Source organism: Ascidiella aspersa, chromosome 4 (assembly GCF_963924565.1).
Source record: "Ascidiella aspersa chromosome 4, kaAscAspe10.2, whole genome shotgun sequence".
Taxonomy (NCBI): Eukaryota; Metazoa; Chordata; class Ascidiacea; order Phlebobranchia; family Ascidiidae; genus Ascidiella; species Ascidiella aspersa.
In genome coordinates, this window is record NC_139450.1 from 297,664 (window position 1) to 320,657 (window position 22,994).

A 22,994-nucleotide genomic window follows, 5' to 3' on the forward strand; every position below is an offset into this window, starting at 1 on the left:
TGTAAAAAATCAGCAAGCATCCAATAAACACAATCAGTAGATACTAAACTAAAACATTCCCCATAAACCCACCGATTCATCGAAATACACCGGCTGGTTGTTCTGCATTTGGGGGATGTACCCTGGCGGGAAACCCCCTTGCCTCGCGTAGGGGTTTTCCCTGTAGTAGGGGGGCGGGGGGTAATAGGGGCCAGAGTTCTGCCTGGAAAGGGGCCGAACCATTGGGGCGTGACCGTGAGCGTGGCTCCACTGGGGCGGAACGGGCGTTGCCATGGAGATATGGCCCGAACTCCTGGTTAAATATTGCATCCTTATGTTGAGGTTGGTGTCAAATATTATGGGCGGGGGGTTCCCCGAAGCCGAGGGAACGTTGTACGAGTTGTGGTCCTGGGGATTCCCCTTCTGGCCGCGGTGTGATTCTGGCGCCCCCTGGTGGTTGCGGGACGACTCGGTGAAACTGGAGCTCCTCTTGCGGAATCTGTGAGCGAATAATGGGCGATTGTTGGGTGATAAACGTTCAGTAGGGATGCTGGTTGAGTGAAGTTTTGTGTAGATTTTAAATTGATATTTAATCACTGATGAGTGTAGGTGTGAGCAAATGAACAAATGGGCACTTCCGTAGGTTATTTACACGGCTAACATAGATTTTAAATGGATTAGAAATAAATCGTGGAAATAAAGTACAACTCTGGGAATTAAGTTTAATGTCACCACAACCCAATTTATGTATAATCACTAATGGGTGTATGTGTACCACAGCACCTGTCAGATTGCAGCGATGTTTCGTCGATCTTCGGAAGCTTCGATGAAGATTCTGCTTTTCTCTTCGCTTCAGGGTCGGCTCGTGATTGGCTGTTGGTTGCCAGGACAACGGGAGTGCTCTTGGTGGAAAGCTCGGAGAGAGCGCTGTCGCTCATCTGGAGAAGAGTGGGAGCATTAGAAGCGTTAGGAGGGAATTTTTGTTTACATTGTTGAACTTATAAACCTTCTAATTGTCTTTGAGAGGACTGTACGCAATAATGTAAGAACAAAAATCTAGCTATAAGCAATTTACTTGGGTCCAATGATCGCACTTGCTCACAAAATTCGTCGCAACGGTAAATTTATCCTCGGTTTGGAAGCTTTAATCTATAGCGGGACTGAGTAAGAATACGCAAAACTACCAGGGTCCCGCGTCCGACCTGCGCAATTACAAGTTGATGGCCGCAAACTGGAAATTGTACAGGTGGAATAGCATATGGTGGAATATTTTCCAACTATGTGTTGTGAGTGAATGAATTATACGACACCCCTTTAAGTGGATTGCTGAATATCCGCGTTATTTTAGTTACGTGAATTGGCAAAATACAAGTGTAAAGTCTGAGTCGGGACTCGGGACTCGACGAAATCGCACATTTGACCGGAGTCGGACTCGGGTTTATTTAACCGACTTCGCAGCTCTGATTAATAACTTTGTATTTCACGGCAAAAAACTGTTAACACAAGCAGCTTACATTAAAGCTGTTTAATCAATCCGAAAAAAAGAAAGAAATCTTTTCCCACCTCTCTAGTCAGCTTCCTCATGTTGAAATTATCGCTGAGATTTTCCTGCGAAGCTGAAACTCGCGCGTTGTGATTGTTCTGGTTGCTATTGGCGCTTAGCCTCCCATCAGCCTCACGCACACGTAGCCTCGAAGCAGTCGCAAGGTCAGGTTCAATGTCAACTCGCTGGGGTCGCGAGGGGTCAAGGGGCTGGGTCAGCTTTATCTGTAACAAAGGGGCATTGTTTGAACGTTCCAACACAACAATACCAATTATTGACGTCATAATGGCTGAAAGCTGCAAGTTTTTTTTAGCCAGGCAGAAATAGTAAGCATTGATAAATCCTTGCTCTTAATGAAATTTATAAAATTCGCCAAAAACCTATTGTTTCCACTTTGTTGAGGTTTATAAAATAAATCTAAATTTTTGGGTCAAACCTAAAAATGTTTTCGAAAAATCCAGGTGTTTTTGTGTTTTTTATATTTTGTAAATTTTAATTTATAATAAAAAATAATAATTACTCAAAACGTTCACACATTTTCAGCTATAATTTCTTGGTCTTGCAAAAACAAATCATTTTACTTGAAATTCAAAGTTTTTTTCACTGAATTTAATTTATTTCCCACCTTGCTGTAACTGTGTGTGGGGGAAACCCCTCCGTTCCGGTCGGGCGACCTGGGTTCCTCGCTTAATCTGCTCGTCGTTGAACTTGTTTCGATGCTGTCGAGTGAAGACTCGTGCCAACCCTGCTTCGAACGCGACCTGGGGGTAGGGCAGGGGTTAAATTTTGAAGTATCAAGAGGGAGTTTTCGTATTTAACGAAATACACGTTTTTGTTACGGTATGCAATTTGTCATTCACTACAACTTCATATTTTATTTTCATGAAAATATAGCGAAGAAATATATAGGCGGCAAAGCTTTAAATTCGAATAGTTTATACTTATACTCATTGTTTCTTGAGGGGGAGATTTTAAATAGTGGTTAAAAGGTCCGGGGGGTTAAAAAGGGTGAAAAAGCCAACAGAAAATATAACTTCACAATAATATATTACATTTGCGTTTCCAAAACTCAGAATAACCCGAATTGCTCGCATCCAAAAGGTTGGCAAGCAATGGTTTAAATGGAGGTAAAATATCAACTGAAGTGAGCAAATGTTAACCTTGGTGGATCCCATTTGACCGAGATCCAATTCCTGGAAGTATTTTGTTGGTTGTTTGTCGGATGAGCGGTCCGCCTTTTGTCCGGATTGCCGACTTTCCGATACAAGAACGATTTGTTGTCCTGGACCATCTGGTTGACCCGGTCAAATGATGGCGGCGGGGTCACTGACCTGGGGTTAAATGGAAAGGTCAGCTGGGGTTAGGGCAATATAATGAGTCAAGTTTAGGGTTTATTTCATAATGTAAGAAAATGACCCAATTGTTAATAAATGATTGGTCACATGGATAAATACGTAATTTAATTAACTAATAATCTTTGAAATATGTTTTTTTCTTAAATAATAAAATTCAAAATAACTAAACTTTCTTGCAAGGCACATTGTTTTAACAAACTTCATAATCCACGAATAAAAATATTGCAATGTAAGAATGACGTCATTAACTTTCTTGCTATCTTGCTCGTGAAAAAAATATTTAGTTTCCGAATATATAACGTCATGACGTCACCCATTATAGAGTGACGCAATAGTGACGAGTTACCTCTGTATTGCAAGCACTTCCTTCATGTCAACGTCAGCAGGGTTGCCATTTGTCCTGCTGGGTGGAGCCGCTGTGGCTGGTCGTGGGCTAGGGGATTGGTTGAGTATGGCGGGGGTGCTGTGGGTGGAGAGGGCGTCCACCCCACTACTCAGTGACGTATCATCGTCCAACAGGAGGCCTGCGGAAAATTAAATAAAATAAAATAATCACTTTCAGTTAGTTAGTTTAGAAAAACTGTGAACGTGGCAGGAGTCTTATAATATATCACGTCAGATAAATATGGTTTCCCAGAGTAACAACGCCAAAACATTTGTTGGCTCGTGTAACAAGCTAGTATCAGAAACTCGTTAGTTGATTGCACCCATTCAAAAAGGATGTATGTGTCGAGCAGGTTGTATGGCAAGTCTAGAAAGCAAACTTATCTGCATTCAAACTGCAGTGGCTACACATTAAAAGAGTTTGTTGTTGAAATTTACCAGCGCCTACAATGCAATGTTTTCCTGCAATGACTTCGGGATAGAAATAACTAAATCTGTAGGTCGTGGATATGAATTTACAAAGGCACCAAATTTAAAGACCTGGAAGCGCAATGCAAAGTAAGTGCCACGAATGCATAAGGTGTTAAAAATATTTCCAAGCACTTTATTACCGCAATTAGGTTTAGATACGAAACGAAATAAATAAGCAACTCTGTTGGAAAGTAAACCGACGCACGGTCATCACAACACTGACTAGCACCACATTCCCACACAAATATATAAAACCATGTATCTCTACAGAATCCAAAACCATTAGAAGCAGGTTTCTGCTTGTCGATCACTTTTCCGCTGACGCACATATAACAATAAAATTAAAGTTTAAAACCCCCAGGATCAGACATTTTTTGTGGCCGTATAATTAATTCAACGTTAGACCCAAAATGGCTTCCAAACGTTGTTTACCGTCAGACAATGAGCTCCTCTCCGACTCTGTCCCATCCCTGAAGCTTATAACTCCGTCCTCGTGGATTAAATCGGATGACTGGTCGATGAGTATCGAGGCGCGGTCCGAAGGTTTCTGACCAACTTTCTTGCGAAGGACGTTGATTTTACCTTCAACAACCTGCAGGTGAACAAACAAGTTGATTGGTATCAATGTTTAAGGTTTCAAATTGGTAGGATTTAAAATGTTAAAATACTAATTATTTATTTGTTTGTGCAAAAATTATAAAAACATCGATAGCCTCGCATTTAATACTTTTTTTTGCGTAGAACTTTGGTTTACCTTAAACACCTGGTAGTAGAAATATACGACTGTTGGCAAGCAATGTTTAAGTGGTAGGGCAAAAATTTAGAATGTAATAATATCAACTATTTATTAATGCTAATATTAAAAAAAAATCCATAAAATCGCATTTAATACTTTTTTTGCTGAGTTTTAACAGCTGTACACCTATACATATGCGCACTGCCGCACTGTACAGTACACCTTGGAATCTCCAAAACGTGGTAGTGATTCTACGAGTAATTTGTGCACTTTTAAACAAGCGAGTTTAGTTTAGGAACGCGTTTCTTTTAACAACAACCTTGCAGTAGGACACAAAGTTAAGAGTGGTCGGTGTTTTTCAAACCCGGGGTAAAAAAGTTTAGGGACCCTGCACATCTTGTAAATTAATTGACCCCGGGAAAATTTATGATCGTAAAACTACATGTTTTGCTTATTTGAAAACTAAATGCAATTATTTTGCATTTTTTAACATAGGTTTTCTAGGTTTTTTGTTTTGACGTCAATTTGTGATGTAATTTACGGACCCTAGTTATCCAAAAATTGTATTTATAGGTACGAGTTAAAATTATTAACCGCTGTGTTAGAGGTTCAAAATAATTGTTACACTCACTTTAAATTTCCAAAAAAAATGCTAAAGTTTCGAGTTTTCTCAAAGTAACATTCCAGTGATTCCAAAACATGCCTTGAGGCTCGTAATACCGTGGAGCTTTGGTTAAATTGCACGGCTTTGGTCGGGATTAATGTATAGCTGTGCAGACAACAAACCTTCAATTGACGCCCACGGGCAAACAGGCAAACAGGCATGTAGGTGTGTCAAGGTTGATGTGACATAACATCACATTGTGGGCTAGCAAGTATGAGATATTCTGTCGATGTTATGCGAAGTTATGAAACTCTGGTGCTGCAAAACTATGTAAATGTTGAGTTGATTAATATTGTACCAACACAAATGATTTTGTGGACAAGTGATTATAAGATATTTCTGTCGATCTTATGCAATGCCGTGACACAAGCTTTAAAAACAGACTACATTGATTTGGAAATGTTCTATGATGAAATCCTGGCGTATATACCGCAGGTTTTTGGCGTAGGATTTCAGCAAAAGATACTTTGACGTAATTTTTGCGGCCACTAATCAACCTGCAATTTCTCGATATCGGAAATTTATTCAGAATTTATTTGAAATTTGCAATTTATAAATAATTTATTATTTCGTCATTTGATGTTTTTTGCACTTTAAAAACTTTAACAAGTCACCTATTAAGAAATATGCCCTTCAAAATCCGACCTGCAATTTATCGATGGACTTCTTGTAAGATCCAAGTCGTTTCGTGCGAGTTCTCCTGTTAGCGTTCGGGTCGGCGGCGAGTTTCTTTGCTGCACTCGCGATCTGCGTGAGTATCTCGAACTCTGTCTCGAGTTGCCCGAGTTCGTCAGAAGCGTCGTTCGCCTCAGAACTGAACCCGGAGGATGAAGAAGATGCAGCTGTTACCGTGGCAACAGGGAGGTCGCGCTCCTGGAGGAAATTTAGATAGAAAAAATTAGTATTTAAAAGATTACGCTAAAAATTGACATTTAAAAAACTAAAAAGCAGTTTGTTTTTATGTTAAGATAAATATATTTTACTCCTATGAGCACCATTAGCATTTAAACAAGAAAGTATAAAACTAACAAGTCATAAATAGTAATTGAAGATTGTTTAAAATACTGATGACATATATTTATCATATAACATCCGAACAAACTGATTTTCGGTTTACCAGTTCTGTATCTTTAATCTTCATCATTGATGTTGCAATGTTTTTGGCAAAATTACGACCTTTGTTATAAAGCAACTATTGCAGGCAAAGTAGGATTGACAAAGCAGCTCAAATTAGGTGGATGAGCAAGGATTTTAGCAAATCACTACATTTTGGAGATTTATTAAGTGATACCACATTTAAATACCGGGTGTCGGTTTCGATCAACATTATTTATAAACTTTCACCAAAAAAGCAACAATGTTATTTAGAATGGTTAACAGCAAGGATACAAAGGGAAACGGTCACAAGGAGTTGTGCAACTCGGAGCGGCACATTTCAATTGTTACGTCAAAAGTTGTGTACACTCACGTGGTTGTTCTTGTTCTTTCCTTTGAGTTTGATCTTGAACTCTGCTCCGATCCTCTTCTTGATCTTAGGTCGCTGTTCGTCGGGATCCATGTAACGGATGTATTCGGGAGGAAGCTTGCCGATTATGTCCTGGTGGAGATGGATGAGGGAGGTTATTAAGCTGGACCGGAAAGACCGGAATGTTTCCCCTGTTTCGGGATAGTGGTGGGTAAAGGTTTGGACCAGGGTTAAAATTATTAGGGAAGTTAGTGATGAAGTTAGGGATGGGGTTTGATAAAATATTGTGTAGATAGACCTTTTCTGGCCATTAAGGTTTTATTCCGAAAAAATTAAAAACTTTTAGAAAAACAAAAGGTTTTTAAAAGACCTTAAAATTCCAAAATTACTACAAAAACAATTGGAAACATTTAAATTTCAAAGACTTTATGGCAACGGTGGTTAAGGCAGTATATTGTCCTCAAAAACAAGAACACGAAATTAAAATAAAAAGCCCCACTCACAGCTTCCTGTAGACATAGCTTCTTGAGTTCTTGTACTTTGTCGTAGAGTCGATCCTCCAGCTCGGTTCTTCTGCTCCTGAGAGCTCCAACCATCTCCTTCTTTGCTGCTCTCACCTCAGGACTCTCATCTTTGCTCCCTGGAACAATAAACCCTTGTTACGTCACTAATATATCAGCAGTCGGGAGGCATCATTTAAATCGAACACCCGTTTAAGAATATTTGCCAATATTGTAGGGTTAAAAAAAAATTTGTTTTAAATACATTTGTTTTGTTCACCACAATATTTTTAGCGTTTTCCACATTAGCGGGTGAATGAATGGAGACTTGAGGGGGTCAAAATAAACTCACCCTTCTTAACAGTGACGTCTACATCCCTGATCTGTTTGCGCGTCATCAGTGGAGTTTCTTTAGTTGGAGCGTCCTTTAGTTGTGTGATGAGTGAGTGTGGGTTGGAAGTAAGGTCGTTGCTAAGGTTGGTTAGGTTTGTGGCGCTTGTGAGCTTCGTCTGGTGAAAATAAAGTGGTTTAAACATACTTAAGTGAAATGTGGACAACTTAACATCAATCTTTGTTGAAAGCTGTATTTGACTAAACTTAATCTGGAGACTTTGTGGCACTGTTGGTATCTTACTGTTAACAAGCTTTACCGTGCTTTATCAGCATTGATCAGTAAGTTAGATAATAAGCTGGTTTAAACATACACTTCAAAATAAAGTCACTACACTTTGAAATGATATGCCTTAACTCGACTTAAGTTATTCGAACAAATGACTTGACTTGGACTTAATGTTATTTTACGAATGACTTGACTGATAATTTAGTCATTTAAAAATTCCTTGTTTGCAACACTGATATAACTAGGTGCTTATAAATATTCCTCATGATTTGGCCGAGGTCGCAGGTTCGAAACTGATTTCAGTAACAGGCTTTCCAAAAGTATACAGATACGAAAGCACACGTTAACTTATATATTATAAAACTTAATATCCTAAAAAAACGCTGTTTTAGCAACCGTGAACCAATAACTTACACTTACCTTGCTTTGTTTTCTGTCTAGGTAGTAGTGATGCTGCGAGATTGCCATGATCCATATGCACTTGATGAGAGCTGGCGATCCATACCAAGTATGCGTCTTCACTTCATGAGTTCCGAGGGTTCGCGGGTTCGAATCCACGCCAAGGCGATCCTTAGCTCCTGTGCTGTTGATGCGAGGGCGGAAGTCGTTCACTTCGATCGAAAACTTCTTGTCGCGGAAATAAAGGTTTTCTAGTTGTCGCCAACTGAATGTCTGCACAACAAAATTTAGTTCTATAGTTTAACTAAATTTTAAACATAGGCTAGTTGATCTTACACTTTAACATAATTGTAAACAAAACGATTTTAGAAAACCATATAAAGAAGGGGTTCTTAAACTGGGATACGCGGACTAGATTAAGTGGGTTTATGAAGGCCTAATTGAAATCTTGGGACTCGGGTTATATTTGAAAAATTCAATGAATTTTAAAGGAGAAGAAAAAAAGGAAACAATGCTTTTAAAACAGATCTTCTATGTAGTGAATTTGTATCCTATTCATCAAATAGCAAGCATGGATGCTGCATCGATATTACACCATAGTAAAAAAATCAATGCAACCTTTCAAAAGAATTCACGTTAAATTGTAAAAATCAGCTATTTTTGCAACATTTTGAAACTTCTTAGCTTAGCGACAAATAAACCCACACTTAACCCACTTTATTGTGACGTCATGCCTCGCTTTGTTGTGACGCAACAACAGACTTTAACGCTTTACTGAACACAATTAAAGAGTGGAACTTGTAAAGGAACAAATACTGCCGCGCTAAGTTGTAGGTTCAGCAGACAAATAAGAAATAACTTCGATACCTGTCAATATAAACTATAGAGTGCAGGTGAATGTGAACTTGCTAATGGTATGTTACTGTAGAAACCTCAACTTACCGAGAAGTAGAACGTGATTAAATGCAATGCTTCGTATTAAACGATATTAAATGGACAACCTATGGCCACCACAAAACATAATCTTTGTGTTCTTAAAGTTTTGGCTCTACAGTTTAAATGGTTGGAAGGCTAAAGTCAGGTTGTATTGTTATTACCCTATTTAACAATGCCAGGCTTTTAAATACAACACGTTGATAGGTGAATCGCCTTATTTTAACGTGGTCATGTTTAATGTACATCAGTGTCTGGCAAAACGTCGCACTCATGTTTTCTCTTTTTACGCTTGGCAAGTTTCAATGGTTATCAACCGCTTCAAGGCCAGCTGGTAGCCTTTCTTCGCTCTGTGTTTGTTCCAGCGGTAAAACAACGGATTAGTCTGTTTTAGAGGGATTGTTTAACTGCGAGGTTAAGTAAAGGCTGGTCACTCGATAAAAATCTCTTTAACTAAGGTTCCTGGCGTTTCAGCAGATACAAGCTGACCTCATCAGGTTAATAGTTGCAACTTAGATGGTTACTTTTATGACGCATACACTTTCAAATGTAAAACAGTTTCAAATCGTGTTATTAAACATGATACATCAGCCTCCAAACTTCTCGTACATTCCAATCCACCCACACAACTCAAGAAGTGGCGTGATTTAAACAACAAACGCCTGTTTGTGATGTCATAACCACTTTGTTACGTAGCATCAAGTCGCTGGACATATGGTTTCCACACTTGGCTCCCTGGCTCCTTCAGAAATATTTAAATCATCACACAATCTACTGAAAACTATGTTTAAGGCAACACTTCATCAGATTGTCCAGCAATTCTAACTGCCTTTGTGACTACGTTCTACACTATAGTGACGTCATACACAGCAAGTTTAAATGATTTAATCATTACAACACAATAAAGTGGTTAAGGCAAGCACGAATATTGCGATGGATTTAAATTAGTTTCAAAGAAAAAATACAAAATACCATATTTCAATTTTTCTTATCGATATTGTAATAGAGACTTCGTCTGCATAACTTGTTAATATTCATATTATTTTAAACCCTCGCAACAATAAATCGATAAACGTCAGCAATATACCACTTTCCTTGTAGCTTACCAGACAGCAGACAGCAATGTAGCTTCAGTCATACGCAGCCTCTTAATCGGATATCGTGGGTTGCAATCTGCTAACCCGGTCTCGTGCTGAGATATGATCAGATTAAGATCAACTCTGACTGAAAACTACTGTCCAAAGAGTGCCTCTGACACACATTTATAGCAACTTCAGTATAAATGATTCTGACACACACAGAATGCGTCTAACACCACAGTTGTACAATCTGCGAAGCTCTGTTCTTACAATATCGCCACGCCTTAAAAAAAATGCATAACGTGGATTAACACTTGAACGATATTTTCTTGCATTATGACAATATTTACGTTATCTGACTGTTTATTTGGAAAAGCGTTTAATAGCTTGACGGTTGTTTTACAATGCAAGTGTTCGGTGACCGATTAAATCGTGTAAGTATTCTATAACTTGAGGTTAAAGGTCACTGAGCACATGCCGCCTTGACATTCAAGTTGTCCTTACAATTGGTGTTAATGGCTTGTCGCGGTAGGAGCTCACCTTTTTACTTATTGTTAGTGTTCCAAAATGATGTTTAGCTTACGCTTGTGCGATTCTAACAACAATGTTTTGTTTGTAATCATTTTAATTAGGAATCCACTTCACCAAACCATTGTTTTACAATGATGATAAAGACGTAAGTATCAGATCCACTCGTTTCACAAAGATTAAATCTAACCTTCCTAAACTTTCTTAAACTTCAACCTAACGAGTGGCTTCTATTGTTGCAAGCGTGTGCAGCCAACCGGAACAAAGTGGGGTTTAACTGGAAGAAGTCGGTCCTTTAAAGCCAGCACTTTGAGATTGTAAACCTGCCTGAAATCAGCTGCATCCATTTTAACGATAATTTTACATCAGTAAAATAACACAAAAACTGAATATTTTCTCTCGTTTGTTCACGAGTTAGTTCTTGTGTTATTCGAAGCGATTGTTGGTAAACTGAAAGTTGCTGAAAACAAGGCCTCAGGTACTGTTAATGTAACCCTTTAAATTTCACCGACAACACAGATCAGTTAAATTTACCGGCCATGCTTAATTGACTTCTATAGTCCTTCTTTACTTTGATATTGCTGGAAATGGCATCTGCTTTCTACACACAGTGCTACTGTTAAATTTTAATACTGGACAAAAGTTTATTTTGCGAGTAGGATATTGAAAGGTTGAGCAAGCACAGTTCTGAATGGATTATGAACTTGAAACATCACACAAACAGCTGCTTGCTTATGCGCTTTTCCAATCTTTAAACACTTCATTTGTTTTTGCTTAATCATGATAGATACTTAATGTGCGCACAACGTAGAAAAGAGTTCCGTCTGTTTAAAAAGTCTTGTAAATAGAAGTTGTGGGGAAACTAGTAAAGTACAAGTGGGACTTAAGACTGCGGGAAGCCCTCAGCGTGGATTAAACATTTCGCAGATCAAGTAAACCCACATTCCTGGTAAACAAAGGTTTTGCTGGCCAGTCCTGGGGTTGGGGCTTGGCTAACTCTGGCATTTTGTAAACTAACTAAAACACTTTTCTTTCTATTGCACATAGTAAAGGTGTGTTTAGCGATATTTCTGCTAAAAACAGAAGCTAGTACTTTCAGACTTTCGGGCAAAGCCATGCTTTTAATGCTTTAATAAGAATTATTTAAACAATAAGGAAATAAAATTTAGCCCCAGGTCCGGGTTTTACTTAAACTGGGGTCCGTTAAGTGGTTCTAGGGGTCCATAGAGCCTCATGAAAATCTTAGTGTATACTTGAAAAATATGTTCGATGAGCAGCCTGCTTAAGTCTAAATGTTCTATGACGTCATCTATAATAATTTCACGTCGATCGACGGTCGTCGCTAACAACAATACATTTATGACTTTGTGCTGACAAAGTTTTAAGGACCCCGGAATTAAGGTAATCAATAAAAATGGATTTTTTGTTACAAAGGAGTTATAAAACGGCGTTTCGACAGCAGCAGACTACTTTGCCTTATAAACTTTGTTTGCAGAGTCGGTATTAACCTCAGCTTAAACTTATCTGTCTAAACGTCAGCTTGAACAAACCATAACCTGCCAACACTACATCCAACTCAACCAGTCCACATATCAGTAACATTACACTGGCTACTTACTATCTGTAGGTGCAATATTAACTAAGTCTGTCTGCTCCTAAGCTGAATTGTGAACACCTCATTCTCATATATCGGTTATTTGACATCCACTGTCAACTTCACCTCACACATTATTTGAATGTGATTTGCATAATCGACTCGTATAAAATGACGTAACAACGCAGATTTGTTTATAATGTAGTGACGTAATATGAGGTAAAAATACGTCACAAAAATTGATTATGTGTATTACTCTTAAAAGGTTGAGAATTTACCCGCTAATGATTTTTACAATTTTTAACAACAATCATGTCAACATCCGCCCTATGCATGTTTCAAATTTAACAAAATGTCAATGTTTCTTGAATGTATTTAAACCGGGATTTCAGTCGCACATGTGTGCACAACATCCAACAATAACGTCAGTTTTCCTAAAGCTACTTGATAGAAAAGCTCTCATTTTATAATTCATTTACCAACCAACAAAGCTTACCTTGGAAGGTGCGATTCTATCGTTGATTTGATATTGGTGAATTCCCTTGTAACTCAAACCCAACCACCAAGCTAAACCACCTTTGTCCTAAAAAACACAAAAGCTGATTAAACATGCGTTGAAAACATACTTAAGAGTAAGTTAAAGAAACATGGAGTAATTGCAATTAGGGATTTACGATAATATCGGATTGAAGCCGATACCCCATGCCTAGTAAAATAATGGGGTATTGTCCGATACTTTGATGGTATCGACGTTGATCCGATTACAACTCAACTAAATTATTTTCGATTATTTGTCCATGGTATCGACGTCATTTTGTACCGGATCGGCGATACTTTTAACCTAATTTGTTGGCATCGGGGTGAACATTGAGCATCGAACATCCCTGATCACAATCACCATTTTATTCAATATTTTGAACTTCCGCGCACAGATACCCTAACAACACTAACAGCCAACATCTTATTCGTTTTTCGTTTCAGTTTTGTCCGACTCCCGTACAGTTATCCTAACCTGTTCTTACATCCTTTTAACATTATCTAAGCTACAAAGTTCTACAACATATATTTTAACTTTTTTAATTCTTTACTTTGTGCTAAAAACAAATCCTTGCGCCTGCTAGCAATGCCCCTATATAAAAATATAAAAGCGTGAGAATTAAACCTTGAAAATAATCAGAGTTTAGTGAAAGCATAATTTGCATGAACCGGATGTCCCGGAAGTTATTCGCACGTAACAATGCTTTATTTACAACGTCATAATGACATTGCGGTATTCCACAATTGTGACGAAAAAAACAGTTTTGTTCTATTTTTTTCTTTTTTGCTTAAAGGTTTACTTGTGACTTTCCCAACTGACCTGATGAAACACGGTTGTGAGAAAGCTCGTCAAGATTCTAAACAATTAAAAACAGTGCCACCTAGAATTATACAAATACTGCTCCCAACAAATGTGTGGAAAACACCAGTTGAACTCAGTTTTTTTCAATTTTTTAATGTTTTCTTTTAACGTTACAATTTACTTGGTAGCAATGCACAAGTAAGCCTTATTATGAAACGGATTTAATTACCGACTTTTGTCGCTTAATAATTCGTCGAATAAAGAAACCTACAATTAGCAAGGAGCTTTCTCCGTGAGACACAACAGCTAATTAATCACTTTACTTAGCTGGAATCTGGTGTTTCATCTCACAGAGGAAACTTATCTAAGCTTCGGTTCAAAGATTTCCGCATCACGTGATCTGTACTGTCTTAATTTATGTAACTGACTTGGTCATTTTACGACATTGACGTTAAAGTGAGGGTATTTAAAAATTACTTGGCGAGTAAAATGTCCAACATCAACAAGGTATTTATATGTAACACAAACATTAAAAAGAAGTGAATCTCAAATCAAAAGTACAATCCTGTGAAACTTAGTGCAACCCTAAAACCACAAGGTACGAACAGAACGAATGTTGTTGTTGACCCAAAGTTCGAACCAGTCCTTGCAACCAAGATGCCTGTCAATTATTGTTTTCTATGCATATGCAACAATAACTAAATCATTTATACACAAGTGTAGCTTTTGAACGGACATTTAAGTCATTTTGAATAACATTAACGGCATTAACGATCCTGGAAAAATCAGTAAAACTTAGCCGAACTTTGCATACATTTGTAAATAACTGTGACTAGGCCATGATGTATAGCAGACTGCACGCTTGGCTATTATCTGTCCATATCTTGCCTATCTGCGCAGTTCAATCTCAGTAAAGCTGTCCGAAACCCATTTAAACTTTCGAGCGTGGGTCGATGCTTAAGTTTGTGAAGGCACAACACTAAGCTGTAATGTTGAGTGCAGTAACTTAACAACTAGAGTGGGATGCATTGCGTGGAAGGAGTTATTAAAAACAAAAACAGAGGAGGTAGATGATATAAGAAGCTAACTTTCAATGCGTTTACAGAATGTTGCACTAAATATGTATATTGGAAATTACGTTGACCCTTGCAAGATAAATGTCGATCTCTATTCCTGAGTAACTAACATTGTTTATTCAGATAAACTGACGATCCCTTTGGCGTCGAAGCATATAAATATATATTTTCTATAATAGTGTCTGACCTGGATTACTAGCTTTGCTAGATTATTCTGCTGTCACGTTTGAAGTGGAGATAATGCGGCCTACATCAAAATTTCGACCAAGGCATTTTAAAGTCTATTGTCGCTACTTTTAAAACCTTGTTTTTTTCGGGTCGACTGCGCAGTTTTACGTAAACAAAGACTGAATTCAGAAGACTAACCGGAATTTAGTTTTTAAATAAGCTTTTTAAATAAAAATGGAATTTTGTAAACCCATCAAACTTTAGTAACAAAATATTGTCTTACTACAACATTTGTTTTTTTGCGCCGTTTAACCTAATGTTGTATTTAAACCTATCTTTTGTTTCCTGGTTAAACTGTAATTACATACATAGGTTGGCGTTATTCTGCCTACAAACCTCCTTAGTGACATACTTCCATACTTCTAGGAAATGACAACATTTACCACGCATCATTTACACACAACACCTCTACATTCAACTTTAACTGTGTCACATTTCTGCTGAAATCCTTCAAACAACATAAACACACTTCTTACCACACCAGAGATACACATCTAGAAATACAACTCAACCCTCTCAATAAACCAAGTGTATTTCTGAAGCCCAGATTAATATTTAACCAAACACCAGCTTGAGCGCTTTATTTGATCTGCAGTCCCTCAAACATTACTTGCCAGGCTCAACACACAGCGATGTTCTTGGGGACGCAGCTGTCAATAAAAAGCATCTTTGGCCCGAACTAATGGACAGTGGGTTGTGAATATCGTCTGTTCAATTAAGAACCGCACAGTAAACGTAACAGTTAGCTTAAACGAATTTTTTTTTAATTAAACCACATTTTTTTGAAAAAAATTATCTCATTTTAAATAATTCACTTTTAATTTCAATTAGGCCTTCACATGCCCCTAAAACAAGTTCATGTACCCCTAAAACAAGTTTATGTACCCCAGTTTAAGAACCCCCGAGATATAGGAAATCACTCCAAGTGAAGAAGGGGTGATTCGGTGTTACATCGGAAGTTATACCGGCCGACAACTTCCTCGTGTAATCATCAAACAATCGTCGCGCGACACACAACAATCGACAATCGAAGCCGCACGTATTGTGACGTAACAATAGATATGCTCGCGAGTGCCAACTTTGTTTTTCATCAATCATGTCAAATTCTAACCAACAAGAAGAAACTGTATTTTGAAACACACAATTTAAAAACTGGTAAGACTGCGACTAAAAGTACCAGCTAAATTTCGTGTGAAACAATCTTGGTTCAAAAGCATAGCGGACAACCTTAAAAGTAAATCAATGCAGTGGAAAGAATCGCAACGTGTGAGTCGGGAAAGCTTCAAAGACGTGTGGAATCGCATCACTTCCACCACAAGTAAATGTCGCATTTCAACCGGCAAAAACACAAAACCATAGACACAACCAACTAAAAGGTTATATCGATCAACAAAAGCGCAAAAACATATCATTATTTCAGTTTTGTACCATGACAAAGCTGGTCTATGATCGAGCGTATTAAGCCCTCAAAATGTTGCCAATAATAGCTGAATACTTCACATAATAGCTATCTTATCCAGTAACTAGCCTAAATGCAGGCAATGCAAACTTGCTTAACGGAAAACTGGAACTAGCAGCTATAAAAAAACGTCGCAGAAAACACAATCCGATTTGTCAAAAGCTAGTGAACATAACAATAAATGTTAATGCTGTGATCAGTGTTTTAAAGTTGTTATTAGTGACAAAACGGTCTCTCAAAATATAACGCTGTTAGTAGAAATATGGTAATTTTTTTAGATCCAGATGAAAATGGTTCTTAACGGCCACCAAAGCCAAACTTTAAAAAATGGCTGTCCTATTTAACTAATATGCTAAAACTAAAAATGCCCGTAATATCAACTTTAATTTGTAACAGCAGAGTTCTGTAATACCAATACAATATGTTCAATTGCTGCGATCATAGCCTTGAAAGCTAAACAACTTTAAACCACTACCATCTACCATCACAAGCAACTAATACTTAACAACTTCATCTTGTTTTCAGCTCAGATTCTTAATCCCGGTCTTGTATGAGCGCGTGTCGGTCAAAGTAGGACGATATAGAATGAGGTTTGAACAAAGTGCCCGAGGCTAAGCAAGCAACTTGTAAAAACATCACTCAAGACCAACACTTCAATGCTGCTGGAACTAATACCTGCTTTTGAATTTCATTTCAGCTAAATGAACGAATATTCGTGGATTTTAAGTTGGTTTAAAAGGTCATTAAGCGAATTATTACCTTTAAGCTTTTTTGTTTTTTAATTAAACAATTTTTTTCTAATTTTTTAATTCAACTTTTGCTAAAAAAGTTAAAATAACACTTTAAAACAACGGTTTAAGCCGCTGATTTCAAATTCTTGCACTTCTAGTGTTACATGAGTATATTACAGCACAACATGAATCCTTTGACGTATTTCCCAAAACAACTTAAATTAGTTTAAGCCAACAAAGTTCTGAGCAATCGACCATTTCCTTTCGTCACAACACAAGAACGTAGAGCATGAGACGACTTTTCGTTCTGTCCGGAATGCTCGTTCTTGCCCCACCTTAACTAGAGAGTGCAGTGGTGCGCAACGCCTGTCATCCGTCACGCTTCAATGAACTCATACCTCCTGTGTTATCGCGAAGTAAAGTGGTTTAAACCGACGGTGGTTGAGAATGTATTCAGACAGATGATCTTATCACATTTGAACCAAGTATTCACGGTAAAGTATAACTTATTGATATCAAAACATAAGTTATATTCAGTAAGATTTTGTTAAAACCTTGTACATATTCACCACCTTAATTAAACAAATAATTAACTTCCGGGACAAAAAATTCGGTTTGGTAAATCAATTTCGGCTCGCAAAATAAAAAAAGTTCTTGAATGTCATACGACTTTTTGAACCGAACCATTTATGTAAAATCCAAACTATCAGGCTAATCTCGGAATCACGGTTACATTGACAAATGCTGTCCATAAACCTTTTCACTTTGAACTAATTTATTTACCTTAAGCTTTATTAAACGAATCGGTATCTACAGCTAAATACGAGTTTGGTTAAACACAACACCAACCAAGTGAAATTAAACATAAACCTTGACTTTCACAGGACATTTGAAGCAATCCATGTCAAGTATAAAATATTAATCAAATTGTTGAATCACAGGCCAATTGCGTAACGTTGTGGCGTGGGCTAACACCTTAAAGTTGTTACAATTTGCGAGCTACCGCCATACAAAGTACATTAACTTTATATTAAACCCTAATCTTATTTTGAACATCCGAACGTATTGAAGGTAAGTTAAGCGTGACTCAAGGGTACTGGGTTCACAACTATGACATATTGTAACATATTGTGGTTTGTGCCATCATTATAAACTTACTGCAAACTAACATTATTCTGAATGCGTTTGAGTTATCAAACAAAAGGTTGGCATCTCAACGAAAATGTTAGTAAAACACAAATTAGAGCTTTGTTAAAATTCAGACAGTAATAAGAACGTAAAATACAAGTAATAAGAACGTAAGTAACATTTGTCAGAAACAAGAATAACAAATTTCTAAGACTAAGGCTTTCAAATAAACAGGGACAAATCGTTTTACAAAGACGATATCTTAACCCTGGTTAGAAGTTGTGTAACGACAAAGATTGATTTACGATATTTGTAGAGACATGCTTGTAACAAGTGTACATCGGGGTTGTTTATACCAGCTCTGGTTCTATGTTGTTCGTCTCTATACAAGCAAACCAGTGCTTAAGCAAATAACCAACGTCTTAAACACGTCATCGGATTTACAGCCACAGAACGTATTTACTTTCCAAAATGTCGACTCTGTCAATTTTGAAATCGGGCAAATATAAAAGACTTCTCTAAAGAATTAAGCTTTCGTCAGTAACTAACTTAAATAAAGCTGAAGGTCTCTCGATGAATCCATTTATTGGTTTTGGATCCAGCAATTTTGAATAATCCATCAAAATAAACACTAACTTCTATGCAACCTAGATACAATATACTATTGAATTATATATTTTTGGCGGTAAAAAAGTAGTAAACTACATTTTTAAAAGATGCTTTTGGATTTAAAAAATATCTATAAAAGTCCAACTAAGTGTCCTAAATTTACCGAATAAAAACTTCATTTTGACAATGAACGTCTACAAAGCTGCCTGCTTTCTGTCTAGCTTCAACCATTTCCCACAAAGTGTAAAATTAAGAGTAACTTTTATGCAAACCGGTTGAAATCTGCCAAATTATTAACTTTTAAACATTGAAAATGAAAGCAGAAAAATGTGTGCTTTTAAACATTTTGCAAACAGTAGAGAAAAATAATTAAACATAGTATCCTAATAAAACCTCAAGTGAGCATTCTATATTCACCAAATAACAGCGCCATCCTAGCTTTAAACCTCTTCCCAGCAAACTTCTTTCTGTACTAGTAAGCCTAAATAAACCTACGGGTGTCGCAGTTGCATTGTTTTTACAGCGTTCTGTGACGCGATCTGCCTTTCTAACCTTTAGCTAAAAGCTCCGATCAATGCATCGACTTTATCCAATCCAAAACAACGCTCCACGAACCGAGCTGGAACGTAGCTTTAAAATCCAATTTAACAACTTCTGGTTCCACTTAGAGCTGTGGGTAAAGTATAGAGCAGTGTCTGGCTCACAAGGAAGCTTGGGTCACTTTATTCACCTCCAAGCAACTGGTTTCCTTCGACTGGTCATTACAAGGACCACAGCTGGGTCGTAATGTAAGCGCAACGTTCAACACAACATTGTATAGCAAGGGCTCTCCACTATTGATATGGCGCCTTTGAAAAGTTTGCTGGATTCGCGGCGCACCAAGCGATACGAGTTTTACTGATTTTAGAAAATTTAACCCAAAGTCAATTTATTCATTTGTTTGTTTCTAAAAACAAGAATCCATTGCTGCAGTGTTTTTGAGTTACAATAAGTTGTAATACACATGAGCGACAGCTGAATTGTAATATATGCGCAAAGCTTACCACAACATTGCGTAGTACTGGCTGAGCTGTGTTTGTTGCGGCGCTTTCGGTAAAGTTTGTTGTACTTACCACGATTCAAGCAATAGGAATTTCACTAACTTTTGTTTAAATTTTACACCAAAATCTCATCTATTTCTCTAAATTCCAATCAAATAAAAAAGAATGTAGACAACACTAAAGTTCTAAAACGATGATAGAAACAAGCTAAGTTTCTCTAAATTCCAATCAAATGTTCATCATAATAAAAAGTACTAAACGACGATGAAAAAAATGTCACTCTTAAAACCTTTTAAAAATTTTCTTTCCTTATTGTTTGACCTATGCATGCAATCTCATAAGCACAAGTGCTGTAAAGTTTTCGCGAACTTCCAACAACAAACTGAACATCAAATTCGTTGACAGCATTAAGCATTAAACAAGTAGCGCTAAATTTCTCCAAATTAAACTGACGTTTGTATCGCTCGTAGCAAGCTGGTTGCTAATGTGTTGCTGTTCGCTGTAGCTGGTTGTATACGACAGTAAGCAGAAAAACAAATAAAAACGGTGTTAAAAGTTTACCACTGTGCAAATTGTCAACGCCAGGCATACAAATGGTTTGGGTTTGGGTCAAATTTGATTTCCATGCGTAGTGAAACTTGTGACTAACGAAGTCAAATGGAATTGTAAACTTTATATGACTCTGTTATGGAGTAACTTTTATAAAACACGAACATAGATTGCCTACCACGCATTGTATCAATTAAAAATGTGAAAAAACCTGTTTCTCAACACTTCTGACTAACAATGACAATTGGAATACACTCCATTATTAACTTCGTGTAACCTGTTTATTTACATTGGGTGGGTTTATTATAGCTAAGAACTACAACCTTTTATTGATAAATTTATCTTTCAAGACTAAAATAAATTCGTTAGTTTGGAAATTTTCGCTGAAATTCCTATATTAATTTTGTATCTGACTGGGAACTATATTTTACTTGCTGTTTATATAAACAAAAAACACCAATATTACATAAACAACAACTATTCTTGCCAACCTCACTACATGCTAGTTGTTTTTCTAGCCTGCCCTGCTTGCATCATTGATCGACAGATTCGGTGAGTCTGCGATGGCTTTTCGGTGTATTTTGCTAACTATGACTATTTTTTAGTATTACGTTTTTACCAACCGTTATCCTATTTAACATATACCGAGCACTTTCTACTTGAAATAACCAAAAACAGCGCGTAAGTTTTAAGCTTCAGACTTAAGTAAACATAATACAACTTATTGGCACACAGCAGCGAAATAACAGATCCTCTTTTCAATAAACTTTCAAAGCACAAGCCAACAATAGATTTCCTCGGGAACATATTGTTTCAACCCAGCACTATCGACTACAACGAAGTGTTATACGATACTGAGATAACCCATACACACAATACGCAGCGAATAGCTTGGCCTTATTTGGGGCTGGGCGGAATGTAATGTCTGAATGCTATGGTTTGTTAATTGGAGCAATTCAACACAGCACTGGACGAAATTGTGACGAAAGCATTCAAAGGCGAACAATTGTAAGTAATTATGCCAATAAACGTTATAATCCGGGTCATGTCTTGGACTTGACCTTGATTTTGCTTCGTTTGTTTGATAAGCACAATGTGAGGTTTACTGCTGCGAGAAATGTGATTAATTTAAATGATTTTTTTTGTTTTATAGAAGAGTTTTTTAAAAAGAAATGATAAAGTTCAACTTGCTATTGCTCACATGATATACTCTTTCTTCATTAATGCTATTTATCTGTCGAATGGGACAGTTCGTAAAGATAACATACGAAAAGTCAATTCAGCTCGCGGCAATTATTACTCACCATCGGCTACTTATAAAAACAAATGATTAATAGAGAATAGTGGCAGAAAATTGTGCTTTAGAACCCTGATTCTCAAATAACAAATAACGTGTATTTTAATTTGTCCAGAACCAAATCACATAAATAGCAAAATCGCACCAAAAATAAGCTTCGATTACATTTGCCCGAAAGATTTGGTACAATTTTATAAAGAAACACCTAAATTAAAACCATAAGGGTCAACGCAAATTTGGGTGACGAAATTTTAGACAAAAATCCTAATTTACCAAACCAGCACTCTTACTACAGCTTCAACCCTTTACGTTTAAAGTCCAGCAGTAAAAAACATCAAAACATCGCATTAAGAGCAAATAAAGAAAAAGCTGTTCAAGTGAATAAAACCTGCTCTAAATGAGAGTAAACACGACTAGAGACTTCCACAGAAGCCACAACGTTAGTAGTGGTGGCTCTAGTTGCCGGTTTGAAAGGGAAAAAAGCACCCTTCGCGTTTTGTGACATCACAATAGAGCTTTGACGCCGCGAGCGGCGAGACGCCATTGTTCGCGCACAATTGAAAGGATGACGTCACACAAACGACAGGAAATCACTGCCGGCGGGAACTGTGACGTCATTATCGATTCTTGCAAAGTTGTTTTGGTTCATAAACTTAAGTTGTAATTTTGCAACGCCAATTAAAGTAAGTAATGCTTTGGCCAGAAAGTCAAATTTTCCATAAATATGCTTTTGTTACCAGGCATACATTATACACGTGCTTGCAGATGAGAATTGTTGTTGTGCTTGTATTTCTAATAATTATTAAAACTATTTGTAACGTGCATACCCTTTCCCGACAAAAAACTTAGAAAAAAACTTCTTGATTTCCCACCAAACGCAGGTTGTAATTTTAAAACGAACGTAACACGCCAATTAATATTGGGCACAAAGTTAAGTTGTTCGACAAATTTAAACCGAGATTGTGAAAATACAAGATACAGAATATCTCACAATTTGCAAGTCACAAGGAAAAGGTGGAATTCGCAGACAACATAAAAACAAAGACGGCAATTTCAATTTAATTGTTTTTTTGTTTTGCATTCGTTTATTGCAACATTCCTCAGCCACGCATTTACATAAACACAGGCTTGGTGGCATTTGGACGAAATATAAACAAGGCAATTAAATGAGGTTGGCAGCTGTAAATAATGTATATTGCATTCCTGAGGTGAAACGATAAATTAAAATGAACTTAAAACATTCAATATTGTTTTGAAATGTGTAGATTGTTCGGAATTGTATTTTGTAT

General features: G+C 37.1%; 1 protein-coding gene across 1 annotated transcript in view; it reads right to left on the bottom strand.

Moving 5' to 3' along the window:
* Positions 1–22,994, bottom strand: part of LOC146146499 (uncharacterized) — a 40,385-nt gene that overhangs the window by 9,767 nt on the left and 7,624 nt on the right. Inside the window, exons 10-22 of the mRNA XM_083387207.1 lie at positions 12,746–12,832; positions 8,137–8,388; positions 7,450–7,606; positions 7,101–7,237; positions 6,595–6,729; positions 5,778–6,005; positions 4,165–4,324; positions 3,224–3,401; positions 2,683–2,853; positions 2,148–2,283; positions 1,543–1,746; positions 763–917; positions 73–478 (exon numbers count right to left, since the gene is read on the bottom strand). Coding sequence (XP_083243333.1) covers positions 73–478; positions 763–917; positions 1,543–1,746; positions 2,148–2,283; positions 2,683–2,853; positions 3,224–3,401; positions 4,165–4,324; positions 5,778–6,005; positions 6,595–6,729; positions 7,101–7,237; positions 7,450–7,606; positions 8,137–8,388; positions 12,746–12,832 — 2,406 coding nt within the window. The remainder of the gene's footprint in view (positions 1–72; positions 479–762; positions 918–1,542; positions 1,747–2,147; positions 2,284–2,682; positions 2,854–3,223; positions 3,402–4,164; positions 4,325–5,777; positions 6,006–6,594; positions 6,730–7,100; positions 7,238–7,449; positions 7,607–8,136; positions 8,389–12,745; positions 12,833–22,994) is intronic.